Here is a 15363-nt window from a genome sequence, read left to right as displayed (position 1 = left end):
GTCTAGTCTATTCATACTGTCTCATCCTTCCATACTGTCTCTTCCATCCATACTGCTCCATCCATCCATACTGTCCCATCCATCCATATTGTCCTGACTATTCATACTGCCCAATCTATGAATGCATATATACTAGATTGCAAACAATAGAGTGAAGTCATTAAACCCGTGAAATAGATATTTGATTAATACACTTTAGTAGACCCTAATTTCATTGTTTTCGTTTGTGTCTATTTGAGTATTACACGTTGACTAGTATTTTTTATTTCATGGGTTAAATGCCTTCCCTCTAGAGTGCAAACAATTAATCCGTGAAACACTAATTACTAAATAGTGCTAATTAAACAATAGAAAACAATGGAATTTGCATGACATTGTGCTATTTAGTATTACTAAAGTTTCACGGTTAAATTGTTTGCAGTTTTGTATCATATCTACATCCATACCACCTATCTATCTATCCTTCCATTCATCCATTTACCTAACTATCCATTCATGCTGTCCATCAATCAATATTGTCCGATCACCCATATTATTCCAATCATCTACACTCTTCGCCCTTACATTCATCCACCCATTCCCATCCATCCAATAGTCCCCTTCACAGTTCCCTGCGCCATCTTGAAAGGTAGCCGTGCCTTTGCATCGAAGCGAGACGAACGGTGAGCTTGCAATGATAGACATGTGAATAATTGTCTAAGGTGTTAAAAAAGGTCTCTATCATTGCCAGCTCACCGTTCGTCTCGCTTCGATGCAAAGGCACGGCTACCTTTCAAGATGGCGCAGGGAACTGTGAAGGGGACTGTTATCCACCCAAATTAATCAGTTCTTACCTCCCTTGGCTACTAGTTTGATAGCCTTTTCATTAAAGATCCATGTGTTATGAGCCACTTCAATCCTCAAACGTGCATTCGGTAGAACAGCCTTGATGATCCCAGTATGGCCACAGCACTGCAAATGACAACGTTTCCATGCAATACTTTTAGAATTTTCAATCAATCGATTGAACCTGTATTAATTAATCAGCGTTTACCTTTTCCATGCCTTTCACCCATCCACCATGATTGACTTGAAGCTGCTTCACGTTCTCCACATCGTCCATTACTAACACAAAATCTCCAGCTTCTTTCTTGACATTGGGATCGGGCTCCACCTTGATCAGCAATTCGGGGTTAAAAGTCCAACTGCAAAGTTCAAATTCACACGATTTGAGAATAGAACTGACCATAAAACGTATATACCTTATCGTAAATAGCTGTACTTGTCATCGGCAGACACTGAATATTTGGCAAAACGTTTCATCACTGCACGAGTACCTTCTCCGTGTTTATCAACGGCAACTTCATTTTACTTACTCATCACCGTTAATACACTCCACAAACACATCTCCATCTTTGTCCACTTTGTTCACCATTCCTTTGATCCCTAGGCACTGGAATATTAACCATAACACGTACGGTTGATAACCAAACAATTTCATTGGCTATTTAGCTCTATTTTGACTATATGAAATCCCTTATCATTTGGGAAGCACGGGTGGCGTAGCCGTGTGAGCGCTCGCCTCTCATCAATGCTACCCGAGCTCGAGTCCCGCCGCGTTCGATGTAGTATATGAGTAGAGTTGTTTGTTGGTTCTCTCCTGTGCTTTGAAGGTTTTCCGGGTTTTCCGGTTTTCCTCCCTCCACAAAAATCAACTCCTAAATTCCAATTCGATCATGGAATGAGGGCCACAGGTTTGGTAGCCACTGGCTATTAAGTGCTACCCTCGTGAAAAAAGGACTTTTTTTCCTTAATGCTTTGCGTCTCTGATTAGCTTTTGGTTTCAAGGCCTCATTTGCTACACTGCCAGTAGTGGAGCAAGAAAAACCCTATTTTTTTAGCCGCTTTAGCCGCTGGTAGCTAGGACAATCAAAGGAGGGGATGAAGGCTAGCGTTCCCCTTTGGACTTATGAGAAGAACAGAGATAACATACATACGCCTTCCCCAACCCACCTAAAAGCAATATCCTCGCTGGATCACCACTATCATACTTACAAGTTTCATTCTATCATTCCATCCACCATGACCTTTTTGCAATAATTCCACCACACTCCTTTCCTTCGGTATTTGGACCACATCAAATCTATGGAACAGCCCTCGAACAACCTGAAATGTTTAGCATGCGCAACAGATATCAACCATAAAAACAACTCATCAGAAATAATTTCTCGATTATCCGTATCTTATCAACGCTTAATTCCAATTCGATCAGCCCAGAGGTTGTTTCAGGGTTCTATCTGTGAGTTAGCCATGCCCTGACTTAGATCAGCCCAGAGGTTGTTTCAGGGTTTGATCTGTGAGTTAGCCATGCCCTGACTTAGATCAGCCAAGAGGTTTTTCAGGGTTCGATCTGGTCAACCATGCTCTCAATAGGTAAGAATTAATACATGAACTTTGCCGTAGTCGCGCTACACCAAATGCTGGATACTATAAGCAATATTCGAATTACTTCAATAAAAGATGTTATTATTATAACAAGCACTAAAATCATGGCCGGTTACCTCTTCCAATCTTGACTGCCTTGCATCCACAATAGGAGTGCTAGAGCCGTCAGAATTGACTTTCTCGAGTAAGGAAGGGTTATAGGACCAGCTGTAACAAAAAATTAATATATATATATATATATATATACAACTCGGAAACAATATCAGGGATAATATCCTATAATCCCATGTAAAGAGGGCCAAAAACGATGACAAAAACTTGACTTCTTGAGGATGAAACCTTTGGGCTTTTTATAATCTTTTATGAAGTAACCTTCTTACATGGCTTATCTTTTAGGTATAAAAATATATGAAAATATAAGCATGCATGTACGTACGAATTTCCATCCGGGAACTTGACTTTGATGACATGAAGAAACTTCCCCAAAACTTCCCCAACTTTTCCAAGGTGCTGTAAAACGGGTTAAATTGAAAAAGAATTTTTAAAAATTCTTTATGGTGTTCAAAATACATTTATCATGCTCAGATCGGGACACGGGATAAAATTCACGCAAAAACACTGACGTTTGTTTCTTAACTTTAATTTAGCCTGCATATCAGGCCGTCCTCAACCTCCTTGAGGCGCCATACAAGACTGAGCTATTACTGACACACTCTTCTCTGACACACAGATTATGGATTTCTAGCACATGAAGAGAATTTTGCAGTGCAATGCCGTCTCACCTTTCTCATAGAATCTGTCCAACCACCATACTCTTTTTGAAGGAGTTTTGCCCTCTCAATGTCACTTTCAACGCGGACTTTGTCTCCCTTTTTGAGCTACGAAAAAACAACATCTGATTGAATATACAATTTTGCAATAATAATTGATAATAGTTTGTATTATAGTATAGACGTGATTTCCATACTCACTCCTCCAGGTAATTCTTTGTCGTCTCCTCCTCCTTCTCCTAGTGCCTGTAGTAACAGCATTTCCAAGAGTGGCATCCTGCCACCTCCTAACAAGTCTTCTTGAGCATTGTCTTCTTCGCTGGGCCTTCCCTTTTCCTAGATTAGTAACGAAATATGATATTTAAGGAAAATCAGCTTTGTTAGTAGTTCAACCATCCTGAAGAAAAAAAAATATTTCGAAAATTGAAAACATAGGATGCTCTTCGCTCTAATGTGCCCGGAAAGGATGCACAGATTTGTATCAATATTTTGTGACGGCATGTTTCAAAGCACAGCTGAACGTACCTCTAACATTTGAGCAGCAGCCTGCCTCAGCAATAGGTAGCCAATGCCCCCCTCTTCCGAGTCGTCACTAGCTTCATCTTTAGGTAGATCTTCTCCTGCAGCTTGTGCTCCTGTGATCTCGGTGGGAGGAGTGGGTGGGGGAGGAAGACGGTCCTTAAGTTTATCTGGAAGGATTACAAACATGTTTCAAAAAAGTGGGAATGAATAATACCAACTATGAGGGATTGTCAGGAGTTACTTGATCCACCTTGAAGTCAGAATAGGCACTTTCGAATTTATATTTTTGATATCCTCTTTCTTTGTTCAATGGAAAGTATTTAACAAAATTCAAATTAAACGTAGTAACTCGAGTACATAGCTCCCAAATAGACCTACCGAAAATATTGTTCAGTGTGGTGCTAACTTCTTGAATTTTCATACGATCTTCTTTCTTAGCCATCACCATTTTTCTGATAACTTCTTTTACTTCTTTCATGTCTTTACTCTCGCTAGGCTTTATCTCAACAGGTTTTGGTGGAGCAGATCCTGTTTTCAGCGCCTGCGCTATCGCCATTCCTAATGGCATCATCAGAAAGCCAGACCCAAGCACTGAAAACAAAATAAGTAAATGATATAAAATGTTTTTTGTTGTTCACGTGCGATTTATCTCATCGAATAAACGTATCGATACGATTAATAGTCAGTACTGTAGACTAAGATCCAGCTACAATCGTACAATCGCTACAATCGCTACAATCGTACTCAGTTGAAATATGCCAGACTATGTGACGGGGCTTGTTTGGATAAAACACCTACTCACCAGTCCTGTGAAACACTGAGCCTGCGAAGCAGTCCACTGAAAGGAACCAGGGAGGAGGGCCTTTCCTTTTCTATATCTTCTGCCCCTCCCTCTCTCCACTTCACCACAAAGACCGCTAAGCAGGCTAGCTTACTGAGTTGGAACCTACCCGGGAAAATGTCGCCGATCTTATCATAGTTAAGCATGCCTAAATACACCAAACCAAGCGCAAACACATCGACAGAGGATGTATACTTCTGCTCCATAAAGATTTCTGGGGCCATGAATACCGGTGTTCCTCCAAGGGTCGACATCATGTACGTTTTTGCCATGTCTGCCTTGTCTTCGGCAACTTTGCTTAAGCCAAAGTCAGTCACTAAAAATAGAAACACGCACTGATAATAATATGTATCCAAATAAAGTACTGAGACTCAATGCTATGTATATGAGAATATATATAAACTATATAATTTTACTGCAGTTGTAATGTATCAAATTGAGCTGATCCTAGTATATCAATACTATATTGTGGTTGGCTTTGAACGAGAGGCTCTGGGTTCTAGTTACGAGGGCCATCATGACGTAATAGTTAATTGGGCTGCCTGTAAGTCTAACAAGAAGAAACATGCGCATACGCCACAGGAAATTACCTTTAATGACTGGTCTGTTGCCCGTATAATGCAACATGAGGTTAGCTGGCTTCAAGTCTCTGTGTATAATCGGAACAGGCAGCCCATGCAAGTGACGGATGGCACTAGCTGCCTGTTGCATGAATTCTACCTTGGTTACAAAGTCTATGGGCTTGTACTTGTCAAAGTACTGCTTTAGATCGCCAAAGTTGCAAAACTCCATCACCATCCAGAAAGAATTGGCTTGGAAGTGGAAGTCGAAAAACTTGACTATGTGGGGGTGGGACGGGAGTTTCTGAAAACAGAAAATACTTGTGAATAGACAATTAAAACAAAAGATGTGGAGATTGAACGAAAGGATAGAAAAAAATTCACTTTTTCTCCCTGAATTTAATTAGCCCAGAGGTTGTTCCAGGGTACCGAACAAGTTTTTTAAAATTCACCTGCAAGTTCTTGATTTCTGTCATTGCATCACTTCCTACTTTGTCAGCCCCGCCCTTATCGTCCTTCTTCAGCTCCATTTGCTTTACAGCCACCTTTATGCCTCGCCGTGCGTCCGTCCCTTTCAAATAAATCAAAATTCCATCTAAACCTCTGAATACCAATACAGGGCGTTTGAAAAAGATCGTATCGGGATTGAAGGCATTGCAATCTCGTCAAAGTATTTCCAAGAGGTCATACACATCTGTCCCCGTTCATGGTGTATTGTGTTTTTTCCCCATGGGGTTTTCCTAAATATTCTGCAATCGGTAGGATAGGTCTTTCCCCTCAACTTTAAAAGATTAAGCTAAGACCGATGGACATCACGTACCTCGAAACACGATTCCAAACATTCCCTGTCCTAACTTGTCAAGCAAATTGACTTTGTAGTGACCCAGAACGACAATTGCGGCTGCCATGGCCAAGGTACAGTACTGGAAGAAAGTTTACAAAAATATAATCATAAACACGCAAGGCAAAATGAGATTCACCTTCCCTTGAAACAGGCGATTTGCAATCATTCACTAGACTTTGAAGCAATAAGAGATATAACGACCGGTTACCGGGTCGATGTTAGAAAAGCCAGTATTCAGTATAACACTATGCATCTGTCTATCCGGTTGTTTACCAGACTGTACATACATTAGGCTTTGATAGATTATTCAATATATTATTAGAAAACGTCGCTCTCGTCTGTAAAATTTTAAACGATTTGATTGGATACGATCATTTTTTAGTCATAACACGGAAATGTTCGCTAAACATAAGTACTAGTATTTATCTTGCAGCATCGATAATTATTGAACTTATTTGAATTTATTCTTTCGATTTTACCGTTTCTGTCTCTCCTCTCCTGAAAGAAACCCAGTAACTATCATTCGAAAGAAAACTATATATCTATCTTTCTGTGTATTCGAGAGAGGGTGAAATGAGGAAGCACAAGATTACGGTTTCTCGATTTCTCGTAAAACGCTTTGGTACTTAGAGTCGCTACAATGTTTAGTTTAGTGATATCCAATATGATTCTAGGCTGATAAAATAGGTTTTTGCGAAATATAAATTAGGAGTTTCGTTAAAACTCAACACAAATAGAATCACAGAAAAATCAGTAACAACCTTTCCATTTCAAATAACAAATTTCCAAAGAAAGACAATCGGTTTACTGTGTAAATAAAGCAGGTAGTTTCGAAGTATTTATTTGCTAGAAAGTCAACAGTTTGCTAGAAAGTCAAAAACACGAAAAAAGTTTCAGTCTTTATGACTCATTTCTCAAAATGCACCCGACACCTTTTTGAGCCATGAAGTTCGTAAACGAAGGACTAGCGTCCGAAACGTCAGTAAGTACCTTATCATCACTGTTACACTAGCTAGTAACCCCGACGCAGCTCACACTAGTTTTTACCTAGTTAACTCTTCAAGTAGAGCTAGAACAAGAGCATGGCTATCAACATTACGTTGATGCTTACCTTTCTACAGATTTCGAGATTATATATAAATGAACCTTCTAACGTCCACTGCAAAGCGCTGGAGATCGAAAAAGATCGAAAAATATTGTAAACCACTCCCTCTGCAATAGAATTGCGCAAACAACGAAGAAGCAGCTTTCTTGGAAAAACTTACTTCCTTGTGAGTGAATTCCGAGAATTGGAACGCGCATCGAGACGAGGCTGAAAAAACATTGTGTGACAGACTTGTGGCTAGAATATCAAGAAAGGTTATCGGAAATGGATCAATGAGTGCGCAGTCGAGTGAATACTGTCTAGATAGTGAATAGTTATGCAGTCCTAGTTAGGGCATATACTAATGATGATAATACAAATGATTGTTATATCGGATTGGACTTATTGAGAGATCAGTTTACTTGCGAAGTAGTGCATTGTAAAAAATTCACTCTCAATTGTTTTTCTTTCGGTGATCGGTATTATCGGCAGGTACTCTCAATTGTTTTTCTTTCGGTGATCGGTATAATCGGCAGGTAAACGGTGTTGCTATGGGTACTAAGATGGGCCCTAGTTATGCCAATTTGTTTGTTGGTTATATCGAAAACCTTGTTTTTCAACAATATACTGGACCTAAACCTGAGTCTTTTGGACGGTATATTGATGATTGTATTGGTGCTACTTCTTGTTCGCGTAATGACTTAGATTCTTTCATCTCTTTTGTTAACTCTTTTCACCCTGCCTTAGACTTTACGTGGGAGGTTAGTGAAACATCAGTCACTTTCCTTGACATCTTGCTTAGTGTTAATGACGACCGTCTTAGCACTAGTGTCCATTACAAACCTACTGACTCTCATTCTTATTTACTCTACTCGTCTTCTCATCCTAAGCACACTCTTAACGCTATTCCGTTCTCGCAATTTCTTCGTCTTCGTCGTTTGTGTAGTGATGATCTTGATTTTTCTGTTAAATGTTCTGAGATGCGTTCCTTCTTCCTTAAGCGTAATTATCCTGCTCATGTTATTGATCGCGCCATTCGTAAAGTTTCTACTATTGATCGTACCACCGCTCTCACTCCTCACACTCGTCCCTCTAATGACCGCATTCCTTTAACTCTTACGTATCATCCTATGAACATTTCCATTAAACCCATTGTTAACCGCAACTCTTCTCTGCTTGACTCTGATACTCGCACTTCTGCTATTTTCAACAACCGCCCTCTCTTTTCCTATAAACGTGATCGTAATCTCCGTTCTTTCTTGGTCAAGGGAGTTCTTCCCTCTAACAAAGAACCTGGTACTTTTCGCTGTTCTCGTAAACGTTGTTATACTTGTCCTCACATAGCCTCTCACACTTCTGTTGTCGGTCCTAAATCTACTGTTAAAATCACTGACCATTTTGTTTGTACCACTTCTAATGTTGTATATTGTATTAAATGTACCCGCTGTAATCTTTTGTATGTGGGCGAGACTGGCCGCCGTCTTGGTGATCGCATTTGCAATCATCTTTATGATATTCGCAATAACGATCCCACCAAACCAGTTTCCCGCCATTTTAATCTAGCTAACCATTCTCTTTCTGACTTCATTGTTTTCGGTCTTTCTTTGCTTAACGGCAACAATGATTGTCGCAAGACCAAAGAAATGCGGCTTATTCACCTATTGGGCACTCTTAGTCCCAACGGGATTAATGAACGCTTTATTTTCAACTAACCTTTTCTTTTGTCTTTTGATTGTTTGTTTTTGTTTCCTTGCCTACCTTGCTCTCATTGGTTTCTTTTGTCTTATTCTATCATATATACACTCCTTTCTACCACTTCTTTCTCTTTTACTCCGACGAAGGACTAGCGTCCGAAACGTCAGTAAGTTTTTTCATCTTTTCACGGTGTATAATTTACCCTTTCATCATTACTGTTTCATTAGAAACACCGACGCAGCTCACACTAGTTTTTAGCTAGTTATATCTTTTCATTGTATAAAGAGTTAGTCACGTGAAATTGAATATCAGCAGAGCACATTTAGGTCATAGAAAAACAATTTTAAAGACTATTACTGATGGAAAAGATGAGTATTTTAACTTCAGTTTCTTTATTATTTAACCAAAATTAGATTAATGAATTACAACACCAGTGAACTATCATTGTTACTGTTTTGTTGATCATCAGCCGCAGAGCTTACTAAGTCAGCCAACATATGTTTGGGAATTTCAGATCCGCGCACTTCCAAGTTATAACATGCTCTCTCTACTTTATGTAAACTGGTATTAAGCACTCTAAGCTTAGACGAAACGTCTCGGTTGATGTTCCCCAGTGCAACAAAATCATCATGGATGGATCTTAGGAACTTACAGACCTCAAAGGGTGTGTTAGTGTCAGCATTGGCAGCAGAATTCAAGCAGAGACGCATTAATTCACCAGTCAAATCCGCAATCCCAAGAGCGTAATCAAAAGGGCTTAGATTTAGCACTATCATTTCTTCACCTATAGAAAATCGGAGCTCATTTTGGACTTCTTTGTGAGAAATTAAGCAAAGGTGTTTGTTGTAATGGTACAAGGAGAGGGCTTCCACGTATTCTTGTATCCCAGGTGAAAATGCTTTTCCAAATCTGTACGGATCTTCGTTCACCAGCTCCAAAGCGATACCCTTTAAGTATTCCTTTACTTCGACCAGCTTCTGTTCAGCTTCTTTCAGTATATCATCTTTGCTTTCGGCCCCAGCAACACGTTGTAATAAGAAGATAATTCTCTTGCTATGAATGGTCACATCTCTGCTTAACTTTACTATTCTTTCGTGCTTGTCATAACGCGAATCAAGCTCTTGCTGGATTTCCTTGAAGAATACAAACACAGGGGAATTTTCGTCCACCTTTTTCTTATTTGGACTCCTTTGTTTTGTATTTTCGTAAGGTCTTTTTCTTCTTCTCTCGAATTTTGTGCCACTGGACGCCATATTGGATCTAGCAGCAGATATAAGGACCCATCCTATTGGCTTACTATTTTGAGACACTAACCAATTAGCAGCGGCGTACTATTTTAGCGCGCTTATTTCAAAATGGCGGCGATCAAAACATGAAAAAGTGTTTTTCCTGCTTCAAAAGTCTGGTTTGTCGTAATAAATGAGCAATATTCTTGGCATATTGGATTAAAAATGCAATAAGAATGAGTTCTAGAGGAGGAGGAGGGAGAGGTAACTGGAGAGGACGTGGAAGAGGCTACAGAAGACGAGGTAAGTTTCCTCAACTAGATTTTCTTCAAAGTAGCCATTTTATATTTGTTGCTCAGTGTTTTGCACCTATTTTTTGTGTTTTATAAAAGGCAATAACAGTTCTTCTGGTAGTGGAACATCAAGCCAAACAAACAACAGACCTCCACAGCCCAGACAACGACAACCACAACAGCAGCCGCCATTGGTCCCTTGTCCTTACAAGAAATGGAGTTTGTACTTTCCTGAAGAAGGTAAACTTTTGTTTATTTGAACTAAGGAAATAAGATTGTTTAAATAAACGAGGAAAATATGTGAACAGTTACCAAGTGAACAAGTTAAAAAATTTAGGTGATTCACTTCATATTTTTTTCACTTTCAGTCCCATCTCTTCCTCCTCTCTCTCTCTCTCTTTCTCTCCTTCATCCTCTTACTTCTCTCTCCTTCTCTTCTCATTTTCTATTTTCATCATTCAGCTTACTTAAATCTTGGAAACGAAAATGTTGTTCTTCGCTAATTTACCTAAAAGATTTAAAAAAATTTATTTGGATTTCAGCCAATTTTTATTGGTTAATTAATTGCCCCTTAATTTCGATTTTAATTAATGAATTATTATACATTTTCAATGTTGTACACATAATGCAGAATATGTACCAGGTTCTCCATTCATCCCAAAGATAGAAGCTTTCATGTCATACTTTGAACAACACTCGGCTGAATTTTCAAAGGTAAGTATCAAGTCTAATAATGTACAGTACAAGTGTTGTAGAGTACATTTCAGAAGAATTTGTAATTATATTGTGATTTTTTTTTGACTGTAGGATGATATTGAAAGAAAAGGATCTGTTACTTTGGAATACCCAGACATAATTAGTGATCCTGGTAATGTACTGCTCAGTACCCTTGATATATATATATATTTATATATATATTTATGAAATATTTGAGATATAACGCGCACGCTGATTGGCTGGCTACCGTGTGTATATGTCGCACGAAATCATTCAAAAATATTTTATAAAAGCGATATCAAACGTCCGCTTGAGTCTATATACTGTGATATAAACACTCTGGGAGCTGTAGAGCACTTGAGAAGTCAAAGAAACAGTCAGTTACGCCTTGTGTTTTTCTACGACTTCTCTCTTGCTCTGCAGCTCCCATCGTGTTTATATCACAGCGTATAGACATGTGCGCCATTTAGTATTCCTTAAATATATATATATATATATTTATTTATATTTATATACATACTTAACTTATTTTCGTAGAATGGTTTTCTAGAGTGCTCAACATTAAAGGAGCAGTAAATATAGTTTAAACTAAATCAAGACTTTTGGAATTGATTCATTGTTTAATGCAACAAATCTGTTTCGTATGGTCGCAATGACCACACTCATCAGGCAAGTTACAATGAATGACCGTTGGTGTAATCCGCTGGCATTTAAAATGAAAAAGGTTGCAAAGTGACAGTTCGGTTTTATATTACACAGGGATGTAGAATTTCTTGAGTATATATCTATTTCTGTGAGGACATGGGGTTGCTAATTCATTGCGCTTATTCAAGGTACCTAGATTCTTTTTACAAATGATTATAAATTTCTCGTTAAGACATAAATTACATTAATTTTTTTGTTGTGATTACTATATGGCTGACTTTTCTTGATTATTTTCCATTTGATATCATGTGTTTCGTTATTACAAATTACATTTGTAACAGTCACAACGAATAAGTTTTGATCTGTTTTATCAAACACGGAAAACTGTTTTTGATCTGTTAAATCATAACTCCCATACATTCCCTTATAAACCATACACAGGATCCTTGTTTGGACTGCCTGTGGATTTAGTAATAGTATCAAGTTTCGTATGCAAAGAAGTTCTTTGCGTGATTTCCAAGATACCTATTTTAAACATTTTTATTTATTTATTTATTTATTTGATGACTTTCCCAAAAATAATGAACATACAAATATATAAAAAAAATATAGAATATACAAACGGAAATGAACAATGTACATACTAACGATAATATACTAAGAGGGGACAACAGTAGGGGGAAACTGAATTCCCATATAAAAACTGTTCTTCTTATATTAATATAAACAGGAACACGTATACATACATAAATACAAAATTCTAAAAATATTTGTGGATAAAAATGACTATGTACAAAATCACATATGAATAAAATATCTATTGTCATGGACAAAATGTTTGTCAAGTTTGATTATTGTAGATCATCATAGAAAACAGATTATCAAGCACGAAACTTAAGTAGGAATCAATTAATCAATTAAGAAAAGTAGGTCTATTAGTAGTATAGGGAATGGGGGTTCCAGCGCAATCTCAACACGGGGCAAGACCCGTGTCAAAAATCCACCTACGGACGACCCCCACTCCAAGTGTGGTTGAGGGCAACAGCGCACTTAAATATGTTAGTCTATATATGGAGTGCGAAGAATGTAAGAGAACTTTTAAGAAAGAAGCGGATTTGAAAAAGCATTTGAAAATGAAGACGAAGTGTATGAGCAGTTATGATTGTGGATGTGGTAAGAAGTTTGAGACTAAGGTTAAATTGTTTTGGCATTGTCAGGACTGTGAGTACGACTACGACGACCTAAAAAGTGCTTGGTATTAGGTATAAAATATTTCCTATTATATAGATGGAATCCCAAAGCAACTTCAGCACGGTGTCAATACCCGGTAACGGTGAGATTGACGTTAGACAGTTTTGGCGTCAGTCAGAAAGGAAGGTTAAAAGGACTCTCCGAAAAGGTATAGAAGAATTAGGAGCCCTGAAAGCGAGCATAATGGTAGAAGTAAGTTTGTCAAAAGACGAGGTAATGACGACAGCAATGTTGCGATCAAAGTCGTTAGTGATATTAGAATCCACGAATCTGGATAGGTCACTCAGTGAAGCCTTAGAAGCAATAATGGAGTCGCTGTCTAACTACACGAAAGAAGGATCGGGTTGGACAGTAGAGGAGGTTGAAGGAATAGAGATAAGTATGGCCAGGTACGTACCCATACGAGGGGGGAGTTACGTACCGCTACCAACGTGGGTAGAAAGGAAGAAGGCTATTGTAAACGTGAAGAATGAAGACAATCGATGCTTTATGTGGGCAATCAGGTCTGCACTGTATCCAGCAGAGAAGGATCCCTGTAGGACAAGTAAGTATCGCACAGATGATTTAGAGTGGGATGGTGTGGAATTTCCCATGCAGTTGATAGACATCCCCATATTTGAGGAAATAAACGATCTAGCAATTAACGTTTACGGAGTCAGAGAGCAGACGATAGTACCGTTAGTTCTGTCAAAAAGTAAAGGAGAGCGCGTACATTTATTCTACCACGGCGGACACTACTCATGGGTTAAACACATTAGCAGACTATTCTACAGACATACTAAGCACAAAGGCAAAAAGTACTTCTGTGACTGCTGCTTGCTGTCATTTACATCCTTAAATGCCCTAAAGAAACACGATGAGATCTGCCGCGGAGTCGAAGAAGTGGCGCAACGGATCCAGATGCCCACCAACAAAGAGCTTTCATACGCAAACCATCAAAAGCAGATGCAAGTGCCTTACGTGATATATGCAGACTTCGAAGCGTTGATAACTAAGGAAGAGCAGAAACGTGGTGCCACGAATAAGGTAGGATTACACGAGATCTGCTCCTTTGGTTACATAGTAGTCAGATCAGACGGTAAAGCAAACCCTCCTGTGATTTACCGAGGTAAGAACGCAGCTAATGAGTTTCTAGAAGCATTGCGAGAAGAGGAGGGGGAGATTAGAGAACAATTAAGACGTCCAAAGAAGATGGAATTTACCAAAGAGAACCAGGAGGCTTTTAACAAGGCAAAAAAATGCCACATTTGTCAACATGCGCTTCTTCAGTTTGGAAGACGAGCCAAGAAAGCGTGGGATGAAGATGGAAAGTATCTAGGAGAAGCTCATTTTAAATGCGGGAAGTATGCTAAGAAAGGTGAGAAGCCGGGAAAGCCCTCCACGCACTGCATTCACTGCCACAAAGCATTTGTTGAGGATTTCTATGTGGATAAGGTTAGGGATCACTGCCACATCACTGGTAAATACAGAGGAGCGGCTCATTGGAAATGCAATATAAACTTCAAAGTAAATCCAGACATGGAGATTCCGGTGTTCTTTCACAACCTCCGCGGTTACGACTCCCATTTGCTACTACAAGGAACAGACGGCTCCGACGTCAAATGCATACCCAACAACAAAGAGCGCTACATGTCCGTAACTGTGGGTAAGCTAAAGTTCTTAGATTCGCAGCAGTTTATGGCGGACTCCTTAGCAAACCTCGTAAAGTATAACACCAACTTTCCCATTTCCAGTCAATACGGCGCGGAAAGGAAAGGAGTCTACCCATACGAATACATGGACTCCTGGGATCGATTCAAAGAACCCCTACCACCCAAAGATCGCTTCTACAGCACCCTAAACGAGTCTGGTATAAAGGATGAGGAGTACCAGCATGCGTTAGACGTGTGGGAAAAGTACTCCTGTGAGAACATGGGCGACTACCACGACATCTACCTAAGGTCTGACGTAGTGCTGCTCGCAGATGTTTTCCAAAGCTTCAGAAAGATGGCTATGGAATATTACGGATTGGATCCCGCTAATTTCTACACGGCTCCTGGGCTCAGCTGGAGTGCTTTGTTAAAGAAGACAAATGCGCAGTTGGATCTCCTAACGGAGTACGACATGTATCGGTTTATGGAAGACGGTATTCGTGGCGGCGTATGCGGACCCAGCCGACGTTACGCCCGCGCAAACAACCCCTTAGTAGAGCACGACCCAGAGAAACCAACCACATACATTTACTACCTGGATGCGAATAACCTTTATGGTTGGGCAATGTCACAGTACCTACCTGTGAGAGACTTCGAATGGGATCCAGTGAAGCCGATAGACTTCTACATGCAGGTAGGAAAGGAGGAAGACAAGGGTTACGTCTTAGAAGTGGATCTGGAGTACCCAGAGCGCCTGCACGACGAACACAATGAGTTCCCCTTAGCACCAGAAGCGATAGAGATACCATTTAAGCAGCTAAGTCCGCTGCAAAAGCAAATGTGCCCTGGTTACAAACCGT

General features: G+C 39.5%; 2 protein-coding genes and 1 pseudogene across 5 annotated transcripts in view; 1 reads left to right on the top strand and 2 right to left on the bottom strand.

Moving 5' to 3' along the window:
- The window catches only part of LOC116299589 (uncharacterized), a 43062-nt gene that overhangs the window by 1080 nt on the left and 26619 nt on the right, over window positions 1-15363 (bottom strand). The window contains exons 1-15 of one of the 3 annotated variants that reach the window (XM_089040786.1): window positions 7073-7235; window positions 5938-6040; window positions 5570-5688; window positions 5148-5421; window positions 4667-4873; window positions 4095-4307; window positions 3720-3883; window positions 3396-3530; window positions 3207-3302; window positions 2861-2934; window positions 2541-2631; window positions 2035-2145; window positions 1356-1432; window positions 1034-1184; window positions 834-951 (exon numbers count right to left, since the gene is read on the bottom strand). In XM_089040786.1, coding sequence (XP_088896912.1) covers window positions 834-951; window positions 1034-1184; window positions 1356-1432; window positions 2035-2145; window positions 2541-2631; window positions 2861-2934; window positions 3207-3302; window positions 3396-3530; window positions 3720-3883; window positions 4095-4307; window positions 4667-4873; window positions 5148-5421; window positions 5570-5688; window positions 5938-6025 — 1918 coding nt within the window. In that variant the 5' untranslated portion in view covers window positions 6026-6040; window positions 7073-7235. Of the gene's footprint in view, window positions 1-833; window positions 952-1033; window positions 1185-1355; window positions 1433-2034; window positions 2146-2540; window positions 2632-2860; window positions 2935-3206; window positions 3303-3395; window positions 3531-3719; window positions 3884-4094; window positions 4308-4666; window positions 4874-5147; window positions 5422-5569; window positions 5689-5937; window positions 6041-7072; window positions 7236-15363 lie in introns of those variants that run through there. The other 2 variants (XM_089040784.1, XM_089040785.1) reach the window with 2 other exon arrangements.
- LOC116299729 (translin-associated protein X pseudogene) lies at window positions 9110-9993 on the bottom strand (annotated as a pseudogene).
- LOC116299491 (DNA helicase MCM8) overlaps window positions 10020-15363 on the top strand; it is a 62451-nt gene continuing 57107 nt past the window's right edge. The window contains exons 1-4 of one of the 2 annotated variants that reach the window (XM_031708189.2): window positions 10020-10269; window positions 10359-10499; window positions 10891-10973; window positions 11067-11127. In XM_031708189.2, coding sequence (XP_031564049.2) covers window positions 10203-10269; window positions 10359-10499; window positions 10891-10973; window positions 11067-11127 — 352 coding nt within the window. In that variant the 5' untranslated portion in view covers window positions 10020-10202. Of the gene's footprint in view, window positions 10500-10890; window positions 10974-11066; window positions 11128-15363 lie in introns of both variants that reach the window. The other variant, XM_089040783.1, reaches the window with a different exon arrangement.

The sequence above is a fragment of the Actinia tenebrosa genome, unplaced genomic scaffold, assembly GCF_029948245.1.
Source record: "Actinia tenebrosa isolate PJP-AT-01 unplaced genomic scaffold, QUT_ActTen_1.0 PGA_scaffold8__29_contigs__length_14323225, whole genome shotgun sequence".
Classification (NCBI taxonomy): Eukaryota; Metazoa; Cnidaria; class Anthozoa; order Actiniaria; family Actiniidae; genus Actinia; species Actinia tenebrosa.
Note: the sequence above shows the minus strand (reverse complement) of the source record. Positions and strands in the feature narration are given on the sequence as shown.